This window comes from Pempheris klunzingeri, chromosome 10 (genome assembly GCF_042242105.1).
Source record: "Pempheris klunzingeri isolate RE-2024b chromosome 10, fPemKlu1.hap1, whole genome shotgun sequence".
Taxonomy (NCBI): Eukaryota; Metazoa; Chordata; class Actinopteri; order Acropomatiformes; family Pempheridae; genus Pempheris; species Pempheris klunzingeri.
Genome location: NC_092021.1, coordinates 8588426 through 8615913, shown reverse-complemented (window position 1 = coordinate 8615913; position 27488 = coordinate 8588426). Strand labels below are relative to the sequence as shown.

The following is a 27488-nucleotide window of genomic DNA, read 5'->3' as shown; positions in this document are numbered from 1 at the left end:
GATGGAGCTATGAGGTTACGTATGAGATCCTCTGCTCCCTCTGCAGCACCACCATCAGAAAGGGGCCTCATGCTGTTTGTCTAAATCTCACTGAATGTGTTGTTGGTGAAGAGGAAGCACTATAGTTGGACTATGACAACTGAGGTTCTACCATTTTTCACCACACAGCTAAACATTTGGCTGCAAACGCTGCAGTGCTTGCACTCGATCATGGACCTTCTTACCCTCCACTGTCAGTTTTGCAGAGCATGTATACTCTCCGACCTGCACACTGTACGTGCCCTCATCCTCCAGCACCACCTGCTGGATGATGAGTTTACGATAACAGCCTTCGCTGCAGATCTCGAAGCGCTCGGAGGGCAGGATGACGTTGCAGCCTTTGTACCAGCGGATGCTACATCTGGGGTTGGACACGGTGCAGTCGAGGATCACGCGGCTCTTCTCAAGGGCGGTCTTATCCTGCAGAGGCTTCACTATGTTGACAGGAAGCTCTGAAAAGAACAAAGTGCCGTTTAGATTCAGGATTCATAATCAGAAGACTGAAGACATCAAGACAAACTCTGACTTGATAGAGGATTTAATATATTTCCACGTTTAAGCGCTTACAGTGTCAAAGCCATCGACGTTGTAAATCTAAAATTCTGTGGGTTACATTAACTGTGTATAGACATTTTCATCTAATGTAAACATACTATCAAATCTAGAAATATACTGTATATATTTATTTACCTTCCACTTCCACATAAGCCACTGATTCAACATGTCTGGCGACAAACTTGATCTCTCCAGAGTCCTCTGCTCGCAAGTTGCACATTAGAAGAAAATGTTTGGTCCCTGAAGTGAGAAAAAAAACTGTCAGGATAAATAATAAGCCAGATAATAATCTGCTAAACTCTACTGCCTAAAAAAATGATGCAGGTACATTTTTCTATTCATGGGATATGATTTGCAGATTTACAGTATCAGAATAATTTGAACCTCTGTCTGTCTATAGCAAGTGTAAGCATAACATCACCAGCACAGATGAGCAGGAACTACGAAATACGCGTTTGTGCTTGTGAAGCTGACCTTCCTGGCGGATCTTGATAGTGCTGGTGGGATGGATCCTCTCCCCGTTTTTGTACCATTCTCCGGGCGCATCCGCCACTGAGATCTCACAAACAAACACAGCATTCTCGTCTTCCTGGATGTCCAGGTCCTCGAGACCCTGCAGGATCAGCAGCTCACGCTCTGCCCAGAAAATGACCATTAAAAAGCACCTATTATGAAAGAATATTCAATATAAAGGATGACTGTAAAACCTTTTTAATGGCTCTGATCGACACCCCTGCTTACAGTGAAGTTGGATAGGTTTTTATGTGCGTAATGCACCAATAAGCATGATCAAAGTGTAATTTGTCCCGCCCTAACAGGTGCAACAGAGTTGTCAGGAGAGAGTGAGAGGGAGAGAGAGCTGTCAGTCACGTTTAATACACGCCCACTCAGGAAGTCTAATCAGCCTTAACTGAAATCACCTGTGTTGGAGAACCTTTAGCCTTTAGCCTGTTTATGTAAACCATTCATAAAATGTTTAAAAATAAAAAAAATTGTAATTCGTATATTTCCTGCTGCACTTATCATTGCTTATTTGACTTTTTGAATAAGTGACTTTGAGAAGAGGATAAAATGCGCCATCTTGGAGCACGGTGTGCGCTTCTCAAGCTAGCAGCCTACCTAAAGTAAGGGATGGTGCCTTATTTGTTTGAATTTTCCTGATGAACGGGTGAGAAAAGCTAACTGTTGGCTAAATTTAAATACAAATTTTGCCAGGAGAAATAACAAGTCCCTCACATTAAAAGAAGAAACATGAGGAGCAAATTGTAAAAAGTGGCTAACAACAACGAGGGTGCCGGGGCCTACCTGACGCTGTGAGGGTGAGGTAAGTGCTTTCTTCCTTTCATTTTGTCTTTACACGCGTTACCTTTGCACACACTCTAGCAGTCTGTGGAAAAATAGCTCCACCGTAAAGTGGTTCACCACGACGCAAAAGTATTCAATTAATTATTAGTATTTCATTTTCATTTATCTTTGGCATCATTAACTCTCTTTCATAGACCTTTTACCCAGCAACCATTTTGACTCACGAGTGAAAGCACAGTTAGAACTAAAAAAAAACATTAACAAAGGTAGGACGAGTACGGAGGGAAGGAAGAGTAGCAGTGAGCGATGGTGCACAAGCTAAGCAAAGGTAAATTGAAAACATTCATTATTTATTTTATCAATCACACCTGTGTTTTACCTGCTATGACACATCAAAATGTCTGCTCTAGGTATTATCTCTCTCTGTTCATTTGTTTTGCCTGTGTTGGTTTGCCATTAAAGAAAAATGCATCTGCATGAATGTAGCTTAGTGCGGAGTCTAATATTTCATAGTGTTTAACTCCATTGGTTTGTCGTAACCTGGGCGTTAGCCTGGGCCTCCAGTCTTTGAGTGCCTCTTCCCCTGTCCTTTAAGCCAGCCTACACAGCCGCATCACACCACTGTGAAACTAGAGGCCCTTGTCTAATACTTTGCTGTATTTAGACGGCAGACTTTACCATAAACCTCCACAGTGCATGATGTAATAGCATCTCCAGCATCGCAGGAGTACACCCCAGAATCGCTGACATGGCATTTCATGATCTGAAGAAACCGCTTCCTTCCCATTGCATAAATGCGCATGTCTTTTCCTGGCTTGAGCTCAGCCCCATCCTGAAAAGGAGTGAAAAAAACACCATCATCTCCAAACAATTTAAACTGTATGTGATACATCGTCCAGTTGAGCGAGTCTTAATTGTTCCACATTGATCAACACAACTTTAGTGCTTGGGATATGTGCTTTTTTTTGTAAACCTTTTTTTGACCTTTTGAATTTTTACCATATCGTGGTATGATCCTTTTTCATTGTTTTGACTTTGGGGGTTAAAAAAAATGTAAAATGTTGTTGATTATGAAGAAAAACAAAAATTCAACACTTGCCTTCATCCATTTAACATCAACGTTGTGTCTTGACAGCTCACATTCAAGAGAGATTACTGCCCCATCAGGGAATTTCTGGTCTTCCAGTTTTCTGAAAATGTTCACTGGGGGCTCTGGGGGAGGAAAGAAAACATGATTGGTTATGCGAACAAAAACCCCTCTTTAAAAAAAAAAAAAATGCATCAAGCATTTGCATTGCTGCTTAAAACTAAAGTAGCCAGTATGCTGAAGTTATGTGAACTAATTTACCGCGATGACATTTTCATCCAATTGTCATCCTCAGCGTTTCAACCCCTAGCTCAAAGGGATGATGCATACTGAGTGACTCGGCATGGAGCGGATTATTTTACAGCTTGAGGATAAACTGGCACCTGACAGAAAAGACTGAACAGAGCTACCGCGTTTCATTGGGTCATGCTAGGCTATTTTGTGTTTGTAACGTGAGCCTGGATAAAGGGAACAGTAGCAGAGCCGACACTGTATTCTATTATCATGCCTCCACCGGTTGGCATTTGGTCTGCTCTGGGTAAACCACTTTAGCTACCAGTCTGAGGTCACAACAAAATTAGTGCAGTAAAACTTTGTTTTGGTAGCAGCAGTAGTGTATTGAATATGGTTTGTGAGCTGAAAAGTTACAAAGTAGACCTGGTGGATTACTTATGACAACACTATGCATGTTAATTAGCCTTTGATTGTCTCAAATGTGCTTTTTAAGTACATATTAGGTATGTTACTTTGAATGAGACCACACACACAATGATGCTGTTTTACATCACTACTAATGGTGAAATCAAACACTGGTCTCCGTTTGTTGATGAATCAATAAAATCTTTTTTCTCCAAAATGACCTACCCTTCACAATAAGCCTTGCGGACGTCTTCAAATTCTCTACACAGAACATAAAGGTGCCAGTTTCTTCTACTGATAGGTTAGAGAGAGTGAGGCTGTGGACTTGTCCTTTGGCACTAATACGGAAGTGATTTGTGGGCTTAAGCTGGATTCCGTTTCTCATCCAAGTGCCCGGGACGTTGGGATGGGAGAGCTCCACCTCAAAAGATGCCGTTTCTCTCTCGGTGGTTTTAATGTCAGCCAGTCCTCTCTTGATTGTGATTTTTCGAGCTGTAAGGGACATCACAAAGCTGTGTAAAACCACACATGACACATACTTTGTGGGTATTTTTTGCGTCTGTACTCTTCAGTGTAATAAAAACTGAACGATAGTTTATCGAAGGTTATGTCTGAGAGATTGGCCTTAGTAACAAGCATTTTCATTCCACTTGAACACAGTGCAGACACAGGGTCCATTTTGTGCTACAGAATAGGCTTGGAGTGCTCTCTGTACGCAGCAGTCTGCTGTTAAACAATACAAGCTGGCACACATTGACAATCCGATATTTTAGTCATTTGAGTACGGGGCTTTACACAAAAGCCAGCTTTGAAACTGCCAACATTTTTCACTTATTCTAACACAGACGAGCATTCCCTGTGGAAAAAAGGAGTGTTTATTTTGGAGACCTGATGACAACAACCTTAGTTTTGAAGGCCAGGGTGTAAATTTAGATGCAATGAGAGGAGATCCAAATTCATAGGAGGTGCCAACAGCAGCCTGAAGTCCTGACTTTCCCCTTCCCACCAACACTAGTGTTGAAAGAACAGCCTTTAATTCACCCACTGGCCTGTGGATCATAGGACTAAGGAATATAAGAAGCATGCGCAAAGAAAGACAAGCATAAGTACGTCTTAATCACTACAAGATGCCCGTTTTATAGTATGTCAAGCTTGCCACTTTTGAGAAATTTAAGTGGTGCTAAGGGGAAACAAAATGTTACTCTAGCAACAATAGTACTTCCCTTAACTGTAATCCAATTTGCCTTTGACACTGGTAATTAAATCATCAGGGCTTTATTGATCCTGTGTCAATACAGAAACCCTGGTTTGAGAGACAGCTTGGGCTGTAAGACTATCACCTGTTGGTTGCCATCATGTTCCAGCACAAGTGCCACCCTGGTCCCCAGTCACTCAAATTACTCTTACTCAGTTAATTGAGCTTTGCCTTCACAAGAAGCAGTGACAGAGGGTGTGCAAGAGCTGGAGTCGTCGGCAACGGCGGTAAACAAACAACAACAACAGGGCATAGTGAGAACACGTGCACACTCACGTTCCACTGTGAGTTGGGCTTGCGTGCGGTCATGGAGGGTTTCACAGCTGTAGGTGCCCCGGTCAGACATGGCCACTTTGTGGATGGTGAGACCATGCTTTCGGCCTTTGTGTTTCAGGGTATACTTGGCTCCAGGGTGGATCAGCAACCCTTGCCTCATCCACTGCACCTCACCAGAATCCAGACCCACCTCCACCTCTAGACTTGCCTCACTGAACTCTTCAGCTACAACTGGTGTCATTTTCTTGGTGAACAACACCTGTTGCTCTAAAAATGAGTTTAACTTGAATTTACCAGATGGCACCATCTATCATGTCATCCATTTAGGCACTTTTATACGATTACACAGTATGGATTCTATGTTAATTACATAAAACTATACTGTGAAGCCAAACACAGACAAAGCGAAATACAATATAGACCAAAGAAAATCAGCAAGGTTATAGTGCAACTTCAAGCACAGAGAGCGAAGTGAAAAGCTCTGAGGAGCCTTGCCCCCTGCAGCGTCACATAGGCCAAGACCGCTGAGCCACTTGTCTCTGTCAGTTACCAGAGGAATTCAAACAGGAGAAGCTGCTAAGCGCTAGCTGTCAAAAACCTCTTCAACAATTTAAAGTTGTCTAAAAGGGTCATTATTTGTTATACAGTGCACGCTTGTCTGACACTGATGCTAAACAGCCATACAAAGTCTCTTGTTTTTATGTTCATATTCAATCCAGTGTCTTGGAAAACAGCTCAGAGTTGAAAATATGGTGATAAGTACAAGAGATATGAGGTTATTGACCAGCAAATGGTTGTTAAATGATTTAACCTCTGTGGTTTATTGAGACAAATATACAAGGCGTATGTATATAATTGTAGTGTTAATGGTTGGGGCAACAACTCACCTTGAACCTGGAATTCTGCCTCTGATACCAACCCCTCTGCATCAGCTGTCACTCTGCCGCTATCTGAAACCATGCAGTTGTGGATGCAGAGCATGTGGCATAGTCCGTTGCTTGAAATGACCGTGCGCTCATTCAGAGCTACCAGTTTGCCATTTAAGCGCCACACAAACTGGGTGTCCTCTGGTGAAACCACACACTTAAATACTGCATCTTCTCCCTCACAGACAGTGATGTTACGAAGCTCCGCTATGAACTCAACAACGCGGGGAGCTGAAGGCAAAGTATTCAGCTGAATTAGATTTATTGTGCTCTAAATGTTAAGATGGCACATCAAACTGTTTTCATTAGTAATACATTATTTCTCTCTCTGTTCTGCCTTGAAGTTGTATCATTTTAAATGTACTTACTTTCTACAGTGACGGTAGCGGAGGTCCTGTCATCTGTGGATTCACAGGTATATTCTCCAGCATCATCATCCACAACTTGGTGGATGGTAAAACTTCGCTCTCGACCTTGTGCCCGTATTGTGTGTCGACGGCTTGGACTGATCTCTTTTCCATCTTTCAGCCACTGGACATCTCCTTTGGGCTTGTTGATCTCACATCGTAATGTAAGGCTGCTGCCCTTCTGAGACACAATATTCTCCAGTGGTCTGCTAAATTTCGCCATCATTTCTGATGGGTAAAATAAAGACATATCGTGCCATAAATTTATGAGTTGCAGTCAAGTAAATGTTTGACTTGGCAATAAAGGTCACATTTTTGTTTAGGAGTACCGAATTCCTACCTTTGACCAAAAGACTGAAATACATCTCATCTGTGTTTACGTCACAGACATATTCTCCAGAATCTGACAGCTGCAGGGGATTAATGGTGAGCTTGTGGGTATTACCCTCACTGGAGATGTGAATGTTGTCCTTGTTCAATAGTTGGCCATCTTTCAGCCAGCGAACATTAGCTCTTTCTCGGCTCACAATTGCACACAGAGTAACACTCTCATTCTCGCACGATGAGATGTTAGAATTTGCTTGTTTGTTCACAAACTTGACTGGTGGCTCTGAGGAAAATTAAATTTACAGAAAAGTTGCTTGTGCGGTCCACGTTCATACATGAAAGGGGTTAAAGAAATGAAATTAAAAACATGCTTCAAAGTCATTTAAACCTTACCTTGGACCTCAACGATTGTTATCAGTTTGTCATCGATGGCATCACAGATGTACTTTCCAGAGTCTGAGGGCTGAAGTCCAGAGAGAACAAGCTTCCTCACAACATCATAGCTGTCAATATTTATACGAGTGTCTGGTTTCAGTATCTCGCCATTCCGTAACCACTGAACGGAGGAGTTCGGCCGAGACACCTCACACTCCAAAATAAGGTCATCTCCTGCTACCAAGATGTGGTGCTCTGGATGGCCTGAGTTTCCAATGATCTGTACCGGAGGCTCTGAACACAAAGACATAGTGTTATTTTCCTCTGGACTGAATGAAAGACGGATAACATTTACATTTCTTTATGATATGACTACCTTTGACAGTAATATAGAAGACCATCTTATCATCCACTGCATCACAGGTGTACTCTCCTGAATCTTCGAGCCCAGCATTTAGGACAACCAGTGATCGGAAAACGCCTTGCTCCTCACTACAGTATCGCTCAGTGTCATCGATTAACTGATTATCTTTGTACCAACTGACTGAGGCGTTGGATCGTGATAGTTCACACACTAGAATAATGTCATCTGATACTAAGAACTGCTTTTCTGTTTTTGCATCGGTTTTTCCAAGAATTCTTACAGGCAACTCTGAAAATGAACAGAGAAGAACAGAATTTCTATTGAAACATAAATTTCTTTCATTACATTGTGCAGAGAACTGAAGTCGCCAAATATTTTGCCTAGAAATTATTAACTGAGTCTTTTAAGTGGTTTTAAGTCTTATATCTGCTAATAAAACATGCAGCAATTCCTGCTCAGGACAGTCCTCACTGTACCCCAGAGCAGCAAGAATTGTATTATGTGACAGTTTGAAATGAAATGTCATCTTTCAGGACTTTGCGGACTCCATATGATTTTGGAGTTATACCTTTTAAGTACAATGACCTACCTTGCACTTTTACATGGAAATCCATCACATCATCCTTTGCATCGCAGACATATTGCCCAGCATCTTCCATTGTCAGCGAGTGAACAGTTAATTGACGGATGACACCATCCTCAAGGATGGTGATATTTCTGGAGTCTTCTACTTCTTCCCCATTCTTCTTCCAGGTCACCTCAGCATTTGATCTAGAAACCTCACAGTCTAGAACCAGGGTCTGCCCAGCCACTTTCTCTACTTTACTTGCCACCTTCCTAGAACGTATGAAGCGAACAGGAGGCTCTGTGCATTAAGAAAATGTTGTTAGAAATGGATAGACACGGACACAATAACACATTTGGAGGACCTACCTATTTAATCCTTCAGTTTTCTTTACCTGCTATGTTTACAAAGAATGTCATGGAGTCATCTGCAGTATCACAGACATATTCGGCCGAATCTTTGACTGTAGTTTCAGGTATAATGAGCCTTCTGTAGACACCATCCACCTCGAGGATAAGGTTGTCATTCTCCTCCACCTCTAGTCCATCTCGGTACCAGCGCACCACTGCATTGGGCCGTGAGATCTCACAGCTCAGTACCATCCGCTCTGAGGTCTGCTGGCACAGTTCCATTTGGGACTGACTTGGGGACACAATCCGCACGGGAGGTTCTGGAAAGAGGAATTATCATCACTGTACTGAATGCTTCAAGAAATATGCATTGTTATCTAGTTTATGCATAAGTTGCTCGCAATACTGCCTTTGCATACATACTTGATCCTGGATCAATCAGTTCCCCCAAACCCCTAACTTTGTTCACAGTGTGAGTGTGCTTCAAACAAAGTGCTTGTCAGATCATGGAACAGCGTCTGAATCTTGAAGCATACTGATGCCTAAATGCCACAATCGACTAATTGTGCCTTTACACTGTTAACATACTGGCATATCTACACACACAGTATATGTAGTGTGACATTATACCTGTAATATTAAGGTGAAAGAATATTGAATTGTCTGCTGTATCACAGACATATTCTCCAGAATCCTCAACTCCACTAGTAAGAATCTTCAGCCGTCGATAAGGCCCCTCAATCTTGAGCTTGATGTTTTCGCTCTCTTGCAGCTTTTGGCCGTCTTTGTACCAGCTGACGACACCACTTGGACGAGACAGTTCACAGCTCAGAATAATTTCCTCAGGGACATGACGGTCAAGATGGACATCCTCCTTAGGGTGGATTATCATCACTGGAGGTTCTTTGGAGGAAGAATACATGAAATTAAAACTTTTTAACATTTTAATACAGGTAAAGTGAAATTAAGTGAGTTTTTACGCGGTTTCTATGTGACGTAGTTTGAGAGAAGGCTTTGTTATTACCTCTTATGTTAACCTTGAACATTAAAACATTGTCTCCTGCACGACATGTGTATGTGCCTGTGTCAGACAGTTGGGCTGAGTGTATTGTCAGACTCCTGTTGGTGCCCTCTGCTTGCATTGTAACATTATTGCTGGGTTGCATTTCAGTTCCATCTTTGTACCACTGAACAACACCATCAGCCCTTGACACTTCACACAACAGAACAAGCTGCTCCTGTTCCACAGCACTCTTGAAAAGGTCCTCCTCTGAGATATCGGCAAACATTACCGGTGGTGCTGCAGAAAACAGAGGACGCAAGAGGTAAGCTGTTGCTTGAAAGTAGCATTCATTATTTATGTTCATGCATGCAGTAGCTCTGAGGTCAGATTTACACAGCTTAGACATGCTGATCTCAAGCTTTGCTATCTAGACAAGAGTTCCTCACATGATAATGATCAGTGGGTGTTTGTTTTGAAGCAAAGTGAACAAAATGTTTTGATTGAAGCAGTGCACTGATACAGTAACAAAATACATGCTATTTCTTCAAACACTAGCCTTAAATGTGAAGAATGTATATTGAAAAGCAACGACATGTTTAATGAAATTAGGACATTATGAAGGATATCAGCCATGATGAATATGATGATGGTCAGGTTGGTCATGAAGGCGTGTAAGACTCTACCATGACAACATCTTTCCAAGAAAAAGCTTAGCGTATCACCTTTCACCTCCACATAGAAATCGTTGGAATCTGAATCATCATCAGTTTTACATCTGTACACTCCAGAGCATGAAGACGTGGCCGACTTCATAACCAGCGTCCTCTTATTGCCCTCTGAATCGATGTTTATTCCCGATTTTGGCAAGAGTTCTATCCCATCTTCATACCAGCAGGTCTGGCTTGTGGGGTCTGAGATCTCACACAGCAGTTTGTTTGGGCTGTCTGCTTCAACAGACTTGTTCCCTTCAGCCTCTGGAACAGCTGAGAATCAAACCGGTGCTATAGGAATTTCAATTCATTGAACGGTAACCAGATAGTAAAAAGAGTTGCTATGTTATGCAACAGACATGGATTTACAGGCTAAAGGCTGTAAAACGTACTAATTTGCTCCAGATTGAACAGATGGTATAAAAAGTGTTCGGCATAATGAGGTTTGTGCCCTCACATGTTGACAGCCAGATCATTCAGTTACGTTAACATTGTGCTAGAGTCACGGACTCACACGCAATCAGACAGCCAGCGTAATGGAACTTGAATCAGTCCAATTTCAAGTTACTACTCACATACTACTGGCTAGACAATTTTAGTTGTAAGTACAGGTTTTATGCCCTTTTAGACCAGGAGGTCTGCTGCATCTGCAACTCATCCATCACAAGTTTCACCAGAGTCACACATTCTGCTCTTCATCCTGTAGCAAGTGGCAAATTTTGACATGCTCAAATAGTGGGAGTCATGTAGGACATTACTGTTACCACTGGACTGGGTGGTTAACTCAGCATGAATTCTTCAAAAAAATACAGTCACAACATCCCATCATCCTATAGGATATATTTGTCTCCAAAATCATGGAAGTGTTAGTACACTTAGCTTATTTCAGAATAAAATGTTGAAGCCTAAGTTGGTCTAATAGCCAAGCATAAATTGAAAGAAGTTAGTGATTCTGACAAAGCTCAAAATACTTAGATCACCTGCAACATCCACCTTGAATTCTATATGGTCATCTGCTGCCGCACAGCTGTACACTCCAGAGTGCCTGACTCCAGCTGAGTTAATGACCAGCGCTCTCAGTTTGTCTCTTGTTTGGAACTGATATTCACTCTTTGGAGGTAGCTGTTCTCCATCCTTGTGCCAATACACTTGGCCAGTCGGCTCTGAGACTTCACACTGCAACTTAATTGGGCAGCCTGCTTCGACAAATTTGTTTCTCGCGACCTCTGGAAGTGCTGAAAACCTCACAGGAGTAGCTGGGGGTATCATAAGATTTACAGAGCACTGCTGTTAAGCTGTCAGAGCATCAAACTTTCTGGTGTGATTGTTCTAGAGCATTCAGTATTAGCTGCTCAGTGTTACAAAATACTGAAGTGTACAGTCATGGGTAATTATGCTAAAATGTTCACATCACACTTGGAAGCTCAATAATTAAAAGTGAATACAAGAAAATCACCTTCGATGTCCACATAGAATGTCACAACATCATCACTGAGGCTACAGCTGTAGAGGCCAGAGTCAGAGACCTTAGCAGAATGAATCATTAATTTTCTCAGGCTGCCGTCTCTTTTCATATCAAGACCAGTTCTGCAAAAAAGCTCCACCTCATCTTTAAACCAGGAAACCTGAGCAACAGGGTCTGACACCTCACACTGCAGGATAATTGGACAACCAATTGCAATCATCTTGTACTTTTCTGACAGTGGGATTGGCATGATCTGTGGCGATCGGCCTAAGAGAAAGGAATGACAAGGATTTTGCATAAGAGATGAATTTACCAACAGTGCACAAAACACACTGTCCACCCACTGTCCAGATGTTCTCATGAACATACATCAAGAATAGAAATAAATCACCTTTAACATCCACTTTAAATGTGATGGTGTCATCTGATGTTGAACATTCATAGGTGCCACCATGGATGCTCTCTGCTGAATGGATGAGTAGTGTCCTTCTTAGACCATCAGACTGTATTTCCATATTGTCTTGTGGTTGGAGCTTCGTCCCATCCTTATACCAGACGACATGAGCAGAGGAATCACAAGAATCGAGTTCACAGCTGAGGACAATGGGAGAGCCTTCTTGGACAGACTGGTTCCTGTCAGTCTCTTGATGCACTGGGAACTTCACAGGTAGCGCTACAGGTTTCAGATATTGCAAAAAGAATTTCTTAATAAACTTAATAAATGGAATTTTTTGAAGTAATAAATGTCAAAACTAAAGTATATTCAATTACAAAGAATTTGAAGACAAAATAACAGAACAATATGTAACAACATAATCAACAACTGACTTAACAAAGACAACACAGACAAGCACAACACAATGTGATCCAAAGGGCTGGATGAGCAAGAATAGAGTTCTGAAATTTCCAAGTTATCTAATGTTATTGTGCACCAACAAAAGAAGCACAGACAAAAAGCACAGGTGAGACACAAACACGAAAGTGACAAAGTGTTTATGGTAGAGGAGTCATATTCAGTTAGTGCTTATAATGAAAAAAAGCAAGACATATGAAACGTTAGATTTCTTAAGATGCTGGCATAAGAAGCTGCATGTTTAATAAGATATTTGGAGAGGAGATGTTCTATACATCACTTTTGTTGACAGGTTAAAAGATGGACACTATGATTAGGTGTGATAGTTGTTTTTAAAACTGACAGAACAATGACAAATCAACATAACAACTTGAACTTCAACTTTGCCTTCACTTTATGAACTTATATCAATTAAATTGTACAAATCATATTTTCAGAGGAAACCTGTTTTAAATGTTTAGAAAAATAGTTGGCAATAATAAAGGAAACCATTTCCTGTTTAGTGATTAGAGAAACATGACTGAATCACCTGCTGTTACAGTTAGTTGACCGTGCAAGACAATGAAAGCACCATTGAGTTTCTGAGCATCACCTTTGACTTCCACAGCAAACTGGATGTCATCATCCTTTGACTCACAACGGTATACACCAGTGTGAGCCCGCTCTGCTGATGGCACAACTAGACTCCTCAAATTTCCCTCTGACTGGATGTCTACTCCATTGTGAGGTAGGAGCTTTGTTCCATCCTTGTACCAACTGACTTGCCCAGTGGGGTCTGACAACTCACATTGTAGAGCAATGGGACTGCCCGCTGTGATGGTCTTTTTCTGGTCACTCTCAGATAAAGCTGAAAACTTCAGAAGTGGAGCTACAGGATTGAATGTAAAATAAAACTGGTCAATAAAGCAGGTACTTTTACCAACTAAATGAAGCAAAGCACAAGCCTTAAACTAAAGCCCTCAGCAGTATGTTCAAACATTAAAATACGTAAAAATCTAATCCTAACCAACACTTTTGATTCAAGATTTGTAGAAAAAAGCTCTAGCTTTTAAATTGTATTAATGATATAAAAAAACTTGTTAGTCCCACAGTACGAGTTACAAAAGAATAACTGAATGATACAGTCAGCTTTTATGGGAAAATACCTTTCTGTAAATACAAAATCTAACCCAAATGAAGCTTAACTTAGGCCTGACTGCCACCACAATGGATATTTTGTCAAATTGATTTAAATTAATTTCCCCCTGTAAATCTAAAACACATTTGGGCATTGATCATGTGTTTGTAGGATGATTCAGCCCAAGTTTCCTTGCCTTCCAGCAGGAGGTTGGAAAGTTGGAGGCAGTCCAATGACCATTCATCTAACCTGGTCAAGCAAAAAATGAGAAGCTGCTTGACTGTGAAAACCCAAAGGAAGTTGGGGTCAAAATAGCTTATCTGACTGCACCATATGAGGGTATTAAGCCCCAACGGGAGGGGCACTGTATCTTGGGCATGTTTACTTGAGTGACATGTGCCAGTCATGTGACATATAGAGAGCCATGGTCTTACCCCTTATTGAAGCTACTATCTGCTCTTCTAACATCTGCCAAAAATCTGCTTTCTCCTAAAAGTTTCCTTCCCTCAGTCCGTCTGGAAGAACTAAAATGTGTTGCCTTGATTTTCTGGTCATTTTCTAAACTAAATGAATATACATGGCTACACCTCAATATTTTTATCATTAAACAAAAAATGTTTCCTCAGCATTTATTAACAACACCCATTCATCAGCCATTTCAGCACAGTGGACATCAACAATAGCTTCTACTATTTTAGAAACCATGTAAAAAAAAAAAAGACATAAATATTAAGATATGAAGAGACGCTCAAAGAAAGCTTTCTCGCAAGGGGTCTGGCTAGTTTGTCAGACATTTAGACAGTTTCTTGCGTACTACATTTGTCATAATTTAGTCAGCCAAAAATTGTATAGAACATAAATAGAACTGTGATCGTCCAAATAGAGCTAAGGACAGCAAATTATTTTTTGCCACAGAATCTTAATTTTTGCTTGCGTTTTTTCTGCATTCTGAGTTTCTACAAAATTCCACCTTTAGTTGATTTCATTAATCTAAAGTAATGAAATGAGAACTTACTTTTGATAAGCAAAGGAAAAAACAGTTGGATGCACTTTACACTGACTATGATCTATTTGCAGAGCAGATGAAAAGAGCTTTTGTCACCTTTAACATCCACATGAAACTGCATTGCATCATCTGTTGTCTTGCAGCTGTAAATCCCTGCATGGGACGGCATCGCTGACTGGAAAGCCAGTGTTCTTATGGAACCCTCTGCCAGCATGTCCTGCTCAGCTGCTTCACGTAGTTTTATTCCATCCTTGTACCAAGTAACTTGAGCGTTAGGATCTGATATCTCGCACTGCAGCACTAGGGGTTCACCAACTTCAACAGACTTGTTCCTCTCTGCCTCACAAAGTGTTGTAATTTTCACAGGCGGAGCTGGGGATGTTTAAGGTAACATCAAGAGAAAATTGTATCACCATTACCATCACCAAAAATTATGCTTTCAAACAACAGAAGGGCAAAATCTCAAATCAAGATTAGTCATGCCAATAAATCTTAAGAGTTAAAATAAGTCTTACTAAAAGATAGGTATCTTTGGTTAGATTTGAGATAACTAGGCATTCAAGTTAGGATTTGAAGCTTATTTACTCTTTTCCCTATTTTTAATATTCCTCACAGACCACCCAAGCTCAAAGTACATTTACATTGACCACCAAAGTAGATTTAGTGTGAACAAAGTCAAGTAAATGTAGAAATTGTCAAAATGTCAAGGATTGCTAAAAGCAATCTATTCATTTTACACAATGTCAACATTGTGCCCGTCCATTTTTTATTTGATAATGCTAACCATTTAAATCACCTTCAACAGCCACCTTATTTGTAGTGACACTGTCACTCCAGTGACTGTCACATATCCGTGATAGATAGATCTCTTCTGATTGGACAGTAGAAGCCTGCTTGACATAGTGAGGGTCTGCAAACTCTGTAGATGATCTTTCCTCAGAGTTAAATTTGTTGTCTACTTGGTCTTCTATGGCCTTCATGGTGTGACAACACTCTGCTTTGACTACTGTGGCCTGCATGGACTGATACAGCACCTCTGTATGGGTAGGTACTGCTTGTCCTGTGTGATTGTCATCCAGTGTGGACTGTAGCAAGTTGTAATTCTCCTCTTGTTGGATGATTTCTGCCTTTTTAAAGTTACACCAGTCCAATGAATGAAGGAATGCAGTGTTAGGGAAGTCATTGACCGAGCTGACAGCTGATGTCTTTAGGGGTCTGTTTAACTCCACTGGTCGGTTAGTCTCAGTCCACAGGAAGTTACAGGGCCCCTCTGAATGGACAGTTTCAGTTTGTAAGCAGTTAAGAAGCTTCTCTGACGGGGCAGCTGGCATTTGTTTGGAGCTACAGAGCTGCTCTGATTGGACAGCTGCAGTCTTTACGGATTTAAAAGGCTCCTCTGATTGGACAGTTGTAGTATATGATGATTCAAAGGGCTCCTCTGATTGGACAGTTGTTGTATATATCAATTCAAAGGGCTCCTCTGGTTGGACAGTTGCAGTATATGATGATTCAAAGGGCTCCTCTGATTGGACAACTGAAGTATGAGAAGACTTAAATGGCTCCGCTGACTGCAGAGTTGAAGTTTTTAAGGAGTTACAGAGCTTGTCTGATTTGACTGAAATTTCTAAGTGGTTAGTAGGTTGCTCTGACTGGGCAGTTGAAGTCTGTAGGAGGTCACCTAGCTTTGACTGGGCAGTCGCCATCTGTATTGAGGTATGTAGCTCCTCTGATTGGACAATTAGAGCACTGAGAGTGGATTCCTCTGTTCCAATAGTTGCAGTTTGTAGAAAATTACAAATTTCATCTGTTTGGTCAGTTGTCTGCTGGGAGCTATCAAGCTCTTCAGGTGGGGCTTCTGCATGCTGCACATAGTAAATAAATTCCTCACCTTGTGGCTCTGTGGGTGATTTAGTGTGATATTGTATGTCAGACTGCATTATTGTTGGCTTTACAGAGTTACAGTACACCGGCAATTGGGTTTTTGTTGTTTGTTGATTGTCGGAGAGCTCTTGTAGCTGTTTAGTTGCATTCCAATCGGTTGCATATTCACATGTTGCCTGAGAATTCGGTAAATGCCAGGAATGTTCTTCGTTTGTCAGTGTCTCTCTTCTCGTGCCACAGAAGATGCCAGAATTGCTTTTTGAGGACATGCAGTCAACTTCAACAGGATAAGCCTCTTCAGTGGACCTCCTCTTTGCTTGGTCAGAAGAGAGCCATGGCGATGTAGCTATAAGCATTGTGATGTACACAGAGAAAGGTTTTCATTGGTTGATGGTCTCAATACTTCTTCTCATAACAGAATTTTACATCAGCGTGGGTTAGAATGGAGTTATGGGATAATTCATTGCAAAGACAAACAAGAGGGTCGACCAGGTCTGGTCTGAGATTGAGCTCCTATATTCCCCACTTCAACTGTCTCCTAGTACTGTTATACCACCAGTTTGTACACCATCTTAAAAACCTAAAAAGTACATTAATTTTCTTTTCTTTGATAAGAATTCGTTGTCATTGCAACGGTGGGAGGTTCAGGGCAGCAATGTGAATGAGAGGACCTGATGATTGATGAACAAGACATAAGATGGACTGAAAGAGTTGCAAGCTGCTTATTACAAGCAAAGATGGCTGTTAAAATGAAGAATTAACTGACAAACACAACATATATGTTAGTATGAAGAGCAGCTACTAAGCTACTAAAAACATCCACATTGGATTAAGAGCAAAAAACTGCAGGAAATGGCATGAGTCCGGGATTCAATGTGACAAAAAGCAATTTTCTTAAGGACAAAAAAAACAAAAAACATGACAGATGCCTCAGATGAATGATTGCGCTAACAGTAAAATACACCACTATCGTTAGTGGCATTTATGTGCTGGGTTAACATGGATGGCTGATGTTGAAATATATCAAATCACCTTTGACATCCACAGTGTACTGGGCAGATGCATCAGCTATCTCACCAATCTCGTCACCATAGTGACACTGCTCTGCTGTTTGGACAAAGCCAAAAAAGAAAACAATGAGCTGGGTAATGGCTTCATGATTGTAACTAAATTGTTTCTTAATTGTGCAGGTACGATGTGGAACACCACCTTTCATGTCCACATTAAACTGTGCATCACCAGATGTTTCGCAGCCAAACCTCCCATCACCAGGCAAGTCATGTGACTGGAGGGGTAAGGCTGGGCTGCTGCTCTGTGGTTCACAGTCAGCTTCCTTTTTTGGGTAGATCTGGGTTCCATCCTTGTACCAACAGGCTTTGGCAATGGGATCGGAAATCTCAAACTGCTGAACAATGGGGCAGTGAGCTTCAGCAGACTTGGTCTCCTCAACATCAGGACCAAGCAGACATGTCAGAGGTGGCACTACAGACAATCATTATGGGGATTATTTCAGCGTACATAACCCTCAAATTTAGACTTAAAAAGATATTGTGAAAACTTTCACAGATGTTAGCTCTGCATTGTAACAACAAATAAGAAGACAGACTAACAAAGAGTTAGACATAACTAAAATATAAAACACAAAAACAAAATCACCTTGTGCTTTTACAATTAATTGTGCAACATCATCTGCTGTTGCACAATAGTATGCTCCAGAGTTTGAAGGATGAGTTGGTTCAATAACAAGGGTCTTCTTGATGACTCCCATTTCAAAATCAGGCTCTCTATCAGAATCCTGTTCTTTGTCCCTCTGCCATGACACCTGGAAAGCAGGGTCTGTGGTTTCACATGGTGGTTCAGTCGGACAGGGTGCTTCAAGTGACTGTGCCTCCACAACCTCTGGTGAGGGCGACAACGGCAACGTTGATGCTAAAGATGATGATTCATGTTATAAATGTGGACTTTACAGTGCATATCTACACTCTGATTAAGAAAGGGGTTATAGGTTCAGCTCTCCCAAACAGGGAACTAATCTGTTATATGGCCAAATTATAGGAGAAAAACCTTTCAAGGATTACAAAGATTTTGTCAGTAGAGATTAATCTTACCACGATTTGAGAAACAGTTACAACTTCACACAAAACACCACTTGAACACAGACAGACAGATAAGCATATTGGAAATGTTAGTTACATCTAGTCTCCAGAAAGCTCTAGGATTTGCTCTGTGGATTCAACAAATTAAAAAAAACAATCACCTTTGATATCCACAGTGAAGTGGATTGTGTCATCAGAGGTTTCACAGCTGTATAGCCCTGAGTGCATGAGCTCAGCGGATGGGATAATGAGCTTCCTCAGTGTGCCATTACTGTGTATATCCCAACCATTCTGCGGGATGAGCTTTGCGCCATCTTTGTACCAGCAGACAGGCACAGTGGAGTCTGCAACCTCACATTCCAGCTCCAAAAGTTTGCCCGCTTCAAATGACTTGGTTCTCTCAACGTCAAATTTAGTAGAGCACGCCACTGGTAAAGCTATTGGGAATTTAGGACAGCTAAATAAAATTAAGACTGTGGACATGGATACCTTGCAAAAACGGCTTTGGAGACTTTCAATTCAGGACACAGCAGTCGCAAAACAAATGATTATAAATAATAATTACCTAGTGCGTTAAAAGTTCTGGTTATGTGCATGAAACAGTTCTTCAAACCACATACAGTAGAAGCAAGGATTATTAGTGGCATCTAGAAAGAGGAAGTAGGGTTACAGTATTAACGCAAAAGATAAAAAGTGTAAAGTCACCTTTAATTTCCACTTGAAACTCCATGGTATCATCCTGTGTGGTGCATTTGTACACACCAGAGTGGCACAGCTCTGCAGTCTGAACAATTAATGTCCTTGTGTTGCCCTCTGAGTGGATTTCTAAGCCAGAGTTTGAAATGAGCAGCGTTTCATCCTTGTACCAGCCAACATGGGCCTCAGGATCCGACACCACACACTGGAGTGCAATAGGGCAGCCTGCTTCGATGGACTTGGTCCTCAGTTCTTCAGGAATTGCTGAGAACTTCACAGGTGGAGCTATAGATATGTTTAGATCTTATGTCAACCTTAAATTAACCTTAAGACCTTAACCTTAAAAATATTCATATTCATAATCTGCTTACTGACAACTAAACTAACATGCTGCAATGAAGTCAAATAAAAGGTGACAGCTTAGCTGCACTTTCAATAAGTGCTAAGAAGAAAGGCAACAGACAACAAACAAAAGTGTCATCAGAGTTAGTTGCTTTGCTGGGGAGGAGCTTGTTAATGTTTTACATTGCTTAACAAAAAAGAAATCACCTTTGATGTCCACACTGAACGTGATGGTGCCACCCTTTGTCTTGCAGCAGTATAACCCAGAGTGGAAAAATTCTGCTGAATGGACAATCAGTTTTCTCGCCAAGTCGTCTGTTAGAATATCTACTCCAGACTGAGGATGGAGCTTTGACCCATCTTTGTACCAGTGCACCTGGGCAGAAGGATCTGAGAGCTCACATTGTAAAACAATGGGGCAGCCTCTTTGGATGGTTTTGTTCCTCTCAGCATCTGGAATTGCTGAAAACCTCACAGGTGGGGCTATGGATATTTAGATATTTGAATGGATGGTTAAGTCAGACTTTATGAGAAAACTAAAGGCATTTAAATTAAAAAAAAAAAAAGATAAGAAAAAGGGGCATAATGTGACAATAAAGATGGTTAGTCTCCAGTATAGTGGTATATAGTGGTAAAGACACCAGTACTGTAAGAAAGTCACTCCACTCACCCTCTACTTCCACATTGAACCTGATGACGTCATCAATGGCATCACAGCAATACACTCCTGAATGTGAGAACTCTGCTGATTGGATGACAATTCTTCTCATGGTGCCCTCTGATTGGATTTGAAGACCCTCCATTGTTTGTAATTCCACCCCATTCTTGTACCAGTGCACTGGAGCTGCAGGGTCTGACAGCTCACAGTAGAGCACAATGGGGTTCCCAATTTCTACAAATTTGTTTCGATCCATTTCTGACAGTGATGAAAACTTCACAAGAGGAGCTGCAAATTTTAAAAAAAACAATGAGAACTTTTTTTTTTTTTTTTACATCACTGATTCTCATCATCCAGGACAATGAACTAACGGATACAGTGTGTTAGTGTCATTGTTAGCATCATCTTGCATTGTTGGTGTCAAACAATTTTTGCACATTTATCATACCACATTTCAGTTAAAACAAAAAACACAGTAAATCTTGGGCCGACCAAGCCTACCTTGAATGTACAGTGCTGCAGAGTCCCGGATGCCATAGGCAATAAATGTGATATCAGCTCCATTGTCTGTATCACATACTCCTCGAATACGAAGAGATTGGTGTGTTCGTGACCGACGCATGGAATAATGTTCATCCTCCTGAAGCTGAGTACCATTTAAGAACCATGTACCGATAACAGAAGCAGAGAGCTCAATTGAGAAGAGGGCATCTTGTCCCTCTGGCACCAAGGCATCCTGTAAGGGAGCTTGTATTCTGGCTACTGGAACTGGAAAAGAAAACAACTTTATAAAAGATTTGGCATGGAATATCCACAATAGATCTGTTATATATATCATCAATCAAGAGAAAAGTTTCATAATATTAGCTTAGCGCAGTTGTTTTAATATAACTGAACTTACCCAAGTGAACAGCTCTTGGGAACTCCACATTGTTGCTCTTTCCATATTTGTTTACACTGCAAATACGAAATCGATAATCCGCTTCACAAGGTACGCTGTCACCAAGTATCTCCACAGAGGTTGCGGAGTCTGTGGTCAGGCATTGTAGCCATTCCTGTGAGCCGGTGCCTACTTCCTGTCGCTCAAGAACATATCCAGATGGAGGATTCTTTCGTGAGTCCTGTGCAGGAACCCATGAGAGAAGAGCAGCATTAGCACGCTCTGTGTTGATCTGCACACCCACGGGACAACTGGGAGGACAATGTCTGGCCGCTGAAACAGGAGAAACCCATCATGCATCAATGTCCCTTTGGATTGGAATAACTGATACATGTTTATCAATTTCAAAAGCAACTAATTGATCTCAATAAAAAAACTGTGCAAATATTGCATTTGGAATATTACAAATGAGGAAACCCACCTTTCACTCTTAGCTGAGAGGAAGTCTTGGATCTACCAACAAGGAAAGTCACAAGGCCAGAGTCTTGGGGCATTGTATTGACGAAAACCAGGATGTGAGTTCGACCAAAGGACTTAAGGATGGTCTGATGTGTTTCACGCAGCTCTCCGCCATCTTTATACCAATGTATGTCCATTTCTTCTTTTTCCACTTCAACACAAAAGGCTGCATTTTCTCCTTCCAAAACATCCACTTTTCTTGGAAGTTTCCGCAAAATTGTCCCTGCAAGAAAAGTGTAGACTTTTAGGCAAGAGTGACTTATTTTGATAATTTCATGAACCGCAAGCTCTTCAAATGAAACCACAAAGTCTGTGTTTGTAATTACTCATCAGAACGACAAAAAGGAGCCATGCTTGAGCAAAATAAAACAACTTTATTAGAATTAGGGAAAGACCATTGTTTTGGTTAAAATAACTACTTTGGTAAGAGGATTATATGGCCTTCAGCATCATGGTTATATTAATTAACCTATTGATTAGGGCTAGGGAATGATTGGGGTCATGGTTGAAAGAAACACTGACTGTTGGTCAGACATGCACAGTGAGCAGTGGTCTTACATGTCAAAATCCAATATTTGAGTCAGATCAACTTGATCGACTGCTTTTGATAATCACAAATAATGATTATTGATACACATAAATTTAACAGTTTACTCTATGCTAATTTACCTTTCACGGCTACCTCTGCAATGCTTCTTCCCCCATCGGGCATCTCACAGAGGTAAATCCCATCGTCATCAACTCCGATGTCTCGGATAGTTAGTCGCCGTTTTGTTCCCCACTCCTCCATTCCATATTTGGCCCCTGGCTGCAGTCGTCTATCCTCCAGATACCACGTGATGGGAACAGAGTCCTCTGGAACTTCACACTCCAGAACAGCCAAATCTCGTTCCCATACTTCTAGATCAATGAGAGGCTGCTTGAACCGAACAGGCGGATCTGGAACATAGGAGGAAGAAGAACATTGGTTTGATTAAGCCAAGATGATGTCTCCTGTTTTCTCCTAAAAATCCAGGGTTAGATGATGTTAATATCAAAGATGTTAGTAGCAATCCATAACTGCAATCCATCAAATGGCATTAGTGTTACTTGATCAACGTAAATTCTTCAAGTAAGACAACTCTGTGAAAACACACGCAGCACATCATCTATGTCCTTGTAGTAAACACTGTGAATTGAAATATATTTGGCAGTAAATTCCAGTGAAGCAAACAAGATGAGCAAAATCACAAGACAAGTGGCTCATTTAGTTGAGGTATGGAGGGGTCATTAACACATTGGGGTGTTAGATAGGAAATAAACTGTGTGTAACTGACACCATCAGACAGTACCAGACAGTTGTAAACAAAAGAATGTGATCCGTATTTAGTAGTCTACATGGAAAGCTCTTCATTTCCTTATCTTACTAATGCTTTAACAAGTCCAGTTACACAACTGATGACATCTACCATTTTAATCACTTTTAAATCTACTCACAAGCCACCAATGACCATAAATCCTATGTCAATGTTCTTTTATTTGTCTCTGATTGACAATATTTTCAATTGGTGCCATGAGTTTGAACTTCTCAGAGCCATGTGAGGAATATGATCCCCTTCCTAAAGACTTCGATCACATGGATGCCCCCACCACCCCCACCCCCAAGACCTTTCATAAGCTAAGTGGCTTTGCAGACATCATACTGCTGTTGGAATCCACCTCAAACGGATGGACTTTGGCTGTTTTTCTCTCAGATTAAATTCCAATTTCACCTGCTCTTTCATGAATCTAAGTGACTGATGATACAAAGACATATACTTAAAACTGTGAAAGCATTGGTCACTTCTGTCACTCTTCCGTCTTGACTGATATATCTGACATCACTCAGGTATATAATTCTATTGTCAAATTTTGAAAGATAGACAGGTTTGAAAAAGAACATCATACTAACTCAATATTCGGTTTGTTGTTGTAGTTAATGAACAAACTATGTGGACAATATCATATATACATAATGCTTACATGTTTAAGATTTCTGCATATTGCAGCATACATTTTTAGGTTGGCCTCTCTGTCTGGCCCTTCCCCAATAAATGATCTCAGAGTACTTCTTTGAGGATATCTCTCTGACATCATCCTAGCATCAAATGGATAGAAATCTGATCCGTGCACACACCACACCACAACCTCACTCAACTCCTTTACTGACTGCAAAGTGCATCACAGGCTGAAACAGTGTCCGCCTTTACTCTGTGCCTGAATTGCATCACACTTTACAAAGTTAAAACTCTGAAGCCACTGAAATATCTTGACTTACCCTTTACGGAGAGGTGCACGGCACTGAGCGTCTGCCCTGCAGTATTCGATGCAGCACACACGTAAACTCCATTATCCTTCTGCTTACAGTAAAGAACTTTAAGTGTGAAGTATCCTTCTCTGTCTTCATATAACAAATAACGCCTTCCAGACAGTATCAGCCTCCCGTCTTTCCTCCAAATTATTTCTGGTTTGGGTTTACCAGTCACAAAACACCGGAATTTGGCATGTTTACCCTCTGTCACTGCAAACATTTTCACTTTAGTTGACTTGGTCAAGGTGTCATCTTTAAGCCGGTTTGGCACTTGCCTACCACTCCTCTGTTTTCCCTGATTGGCTTTCCAGTGGCCATTTGTGTAGCCATTACGATTTCCTTCTTCCTCATGTCCTGGGCCTGCATCAACGAGCAACACAGCTCCTGCCAACGCTTCCCCGAACTCATTCCTGGCTTTGCATGTATAAACACCACCATCTGGTGCACGAGTCTTAAAGATCTTAAGCTGGAACCATCCACCGTCCTGGTAGCCCACGCTGAAATGTGTGCTCTCAAATATTTCATTGAGTTTCCTGCCATCCTTTTCCCAGACAACCTCTGGTCGTGGGTTTCCCCAGAGCTTACAAGAGAAGACAGCATCTTCCCCACGGCCGACGCGAGTGGACAGGGGCTTTATAAGGAATCGTGGCTTATTTTCCTCTCGTAACTCCATCTCTTGTGCCTCACCTTCCACCTTCAGTGTGGCTGCTGCATATGTTTCCCCAATGCTGTTCTTTGCTTTGCATATGTATTGGCCACTATCCTCTGTGGTCACAGCTGAAATGATGAGATTGTAAACATTTCCATCCTCAAAGACCCTGTATCGTCCTTGTGGGTCAATCTTCTCATTGTTTCGCTCCCAGATAACTGCAGGCCTAGGGTCACCACCAATTTGACACTTAAGGACTGCATCAGTTCCACTTTGTACCACCACAGGTCTTGGATAGGCCAAGAAACGTGGTGCACCACCAAACACATCCATGTCTGCTTCTTTGTCAGTCTCACTTCACCTTAAAAGTGTCCAGGATAGTTTAAGAAGCAGTTATTCACTGGGACAAGATGGTCCAACTTCTGCACTGCAAATTTCTAAAAAAAGAAATAACAAATTACTTCAAACAGATTTTGTGTTATAGTTGGTGAGATAATATTTTACATTTTAACACATTTAACGTTTTATCCAGATAATTTAACCTTGTATGAAATAACTGGGGCAACATGGTGGTGTGGTGGTTAACACTGTTGCCTCACAGCAGGAACGTTCCAAGTTCGGGTTAGGGTTAAAGCTTTCTCTGTGGAGTTTGTGGGTTATCTCAAGGTACTTCAGCTTCCTCCCACAGTCCAAAGACATGCAGGTTAGATTAGGCGCCCATAGGTGTGTGTGAGCGTGAAAGGTTGTCAGTCCAGGATGTACCCCGCCACTCGCCCAGTGTCAACTGAGACTGTCTCCTATCCCCCACAACCCATAAGGATAAGCGGTATAGATAATAATAATGATAAAATTACTAAAGTTATACTTTTAGCCGTCCTGTAATAAGGAAATTAACTTTTATACTGTGCAGTATTTTGGAATGGAAAATAAAACTTGGGTCATTCAGACACTCAGCCTCCACCCCCTTTACGTGCATGTGTTTCAGCACAAACGCATGGTATGATTATTAGAGCTAATTGAATTAGATCTGTCTGCATGAGAGAAAAACACAGGCTAGCAGAGAGAGAGGGAACATCCTAATCCTAATGCAACAGCAGCCACAACACATAGCCAGTACAGCTGGTGCTGTATTTCAATGGGAAAGTGCTTAATATAGTACGCCCTAAATAAAGACCTGCAAGGGAGTGTGTGTCAGGTATCACAAAGAAGCCTCTGAAACCCGCGTGCTCACACAAACACTGGCTGAAATCATGGTCTGTCCACCCAAGAGACCTTGCAGTCAAAATATGCTGAGCCTCATCACACCCTTTGTTGGCAGCACTGCTATGAAATTCTTTCTTTAAATGTCACTGTTAAATCCCATCATATTCATAAATAAATTGGTCAATCCCCGAAATATTGTTTCTACTACAGCTTGTAATTTCTCCCTTCTACTGAAAATTATGCTCCCCCTGTGATCATTTGTGTAGTCATCTTTTGCCTAAAATATTGCCTCGATAAGCTTCTAAAAGTATGCTAAATTTATGTGGTTTGGGACAGCTCCCAAAGAGTGTTGTAACTTAGTCTTCTTGGATGTGGGAAATAAAGTTCCAGGTCTCAAACAAGATAATCTCCAGTTGGTGTTTTTGAGGTTGTCCATCATAATATTACGTTACATGACTGCTTTTGGTTTTACTGAAACATTTTACGACAACATATTAATCCTAATGAACAAAAAAAACGCTCTGTAAATGTTATACAGACACCAAAAATTCAACGAATGGTCAAATACTGAACAATCTTTTTTTCAAACCTTTTCAAACTTTTCAAAAAATATTGCCTCTCATTATGAGATACATGCCAACTAAAGAAGAAATCAAACTTCTAAACTTTTTTCCAGTTCACCCTAAAGATTGCACCGAAAAATGAGTTTGATTTACATATTTATATATCAAGATAAGTTATAATTGAACTGAATTTTTAAAATTAAAATTAAAGTGAATATTGATGTGAAACTATTTTGTATAACTGTTGATTGTATTATTTGATATAACTGGGTTTTTACATTCATTTTAGAAATTGCATAAAATCTCTGTTTAACATTTCAAGATGTATTATGAACACAATTTGGACAGTACATTATGAGTATCTTCAATATTCCCTCCGGAGGTTTAAAGAGAGGAGATTAACCCCTGTGTTTACTTGTCTGATTTAATTGGAATGACCTCTGCCCCTTGTGAAGCTGTGCTGTGTACCCCTCACATGACCTACCTCGCTTCAGTCGCGGGGAACGACCGCCAACATACATTCCGCACTTGCGATCTCTCTTCGAGGTAAGAAGCAATGCCACTCGTCTCCTGAAGGCTGAGTAATGTCCCAAGTTGACTTCAGATTCAGACACATGCTCTCCTCAAAGGTCCCAAGTTCTGCTCCGGTACATCTTTATAGATAGGTAGGAGGATTAGAAAACTGAACTTCCGTATTCACAACAGCTTCCCGTTTAACAACTCCAGAGTGGTCCCCCAATCTCTGTGTCGCTCAGGACTTAGACACCCCAAGTGTCATTGTTCATGGAATACCATTAAATGCTTTTGCAGCTGCTGCTGTCCCCTAAAAATACTGGCTGCCTCGATGACAGCAGTGAAGATAAGTCAGGCACTTCCATTCACTTGCCAGCAGGGGCTAAAGATAGTTCAGGTGGCCTGTGCATGCAGACTGCTTAGCTTACTTGAGGCTTTGCAATAAAAATCTAAGGAGAAGAGCAAGCTTCTGGTCTTAAAAGATTTTAAAGCTCACCTTAATTAAATCTCTAACATTTGTTTGCAAGTTTTGCAG

The 27488-nt window shown here is 41.1% G+C and overlaps 1 protein-coding gene across 3 annotated transcripts in view; it reads right to left on the bottom strand.

Annotated features, from left to right (window-relative positions):
- The window catches only part of obsl1b (obscurin like cytoskeletal adaptor 1b), a 31681-nt gene extending 4554 nt beyond the window's left edge, over positions 1-27127 (bottom strand). Inside the window, exons 1-27 of one of the 3 annotated variants that reach the window (XM_070838714.1) lie at positions 26925-27127; positions 23993-25111; positions 22366-22635; positions 21659-21919; positions 21199-21510; positions 20799-21065; positions 20310-20585; positions 19847-20122; positions 14721-14996; positions 13094-13369; positions 12040-12321; positions 9495-9770; positions 9101-9373; positions 8515-8790; positions 8145-8420; positions 7568-7843; positions 7210-7485; positions 6830-7099; positions 6451-6717; positions 6044-6313; positions 5157-5423; positions 3851-4117; positions 2999-3111; positions 2578-2731; positions 1069-1230; positions 730-834; positions 225-491 (exon numbers count right to left, since the gene is read on the bottom strand). In XM_070838714.1, coding sequence (XP_070694815.1) covers positions 225-491; positions 730-834; positions 1069-1230; positions 2578-2731; positions 2999-3111; positions 3851-4117; positions 5157-5423; positions 6044-6313; positions 6451-6717; positions 6830-7099; positions 7210-7485; positions 7568-7843; positions 8145-8420; positions 8515-8790; positions 9101-9373; positions 9495-9770; positions 12040-12321; positions 13094-13369; positions 14721-14996; positions 19847-20122; positions 20310-20585; positions 20799-21065; positions 21199-21510; positions 21659-21919; positions 22366-22635; positions 23993-25007 — 7306 coding nt within the window. In that variant the 5' untranslated portion in view covers positions 25008-25111; positions 26925-27127. The remainder of the gene's footprint in view (positions 1-224; positions 492-729; positions 835-1068; positions 1231-2577; positions 2732-2998; positions 3112-3850; positions 4118-5156; positions 5424-6043; positions 6314-6450; positions 6718-6829; positions 7100-7209; positions 7486-7567; positions 7844-8144; positions 8421-8514; positions 8791-9100; positions 9374-9494; positions 9771-12039; positions 12322-13093; positions 13370-14720; positions 14997-19846; positions 20123-20309; positions 20586-20798; positions 21066-21198; positions 21511-21658; positions 21920-22365; positions 22636-23992; positions 25112-26924) is intronic. The other 2 variants (XM_070838715.1, XM_070838716.1) reach the window with 2 other exon arrangements.
- Positions 27128-27488: the final 361 nt, after the last annotated feature.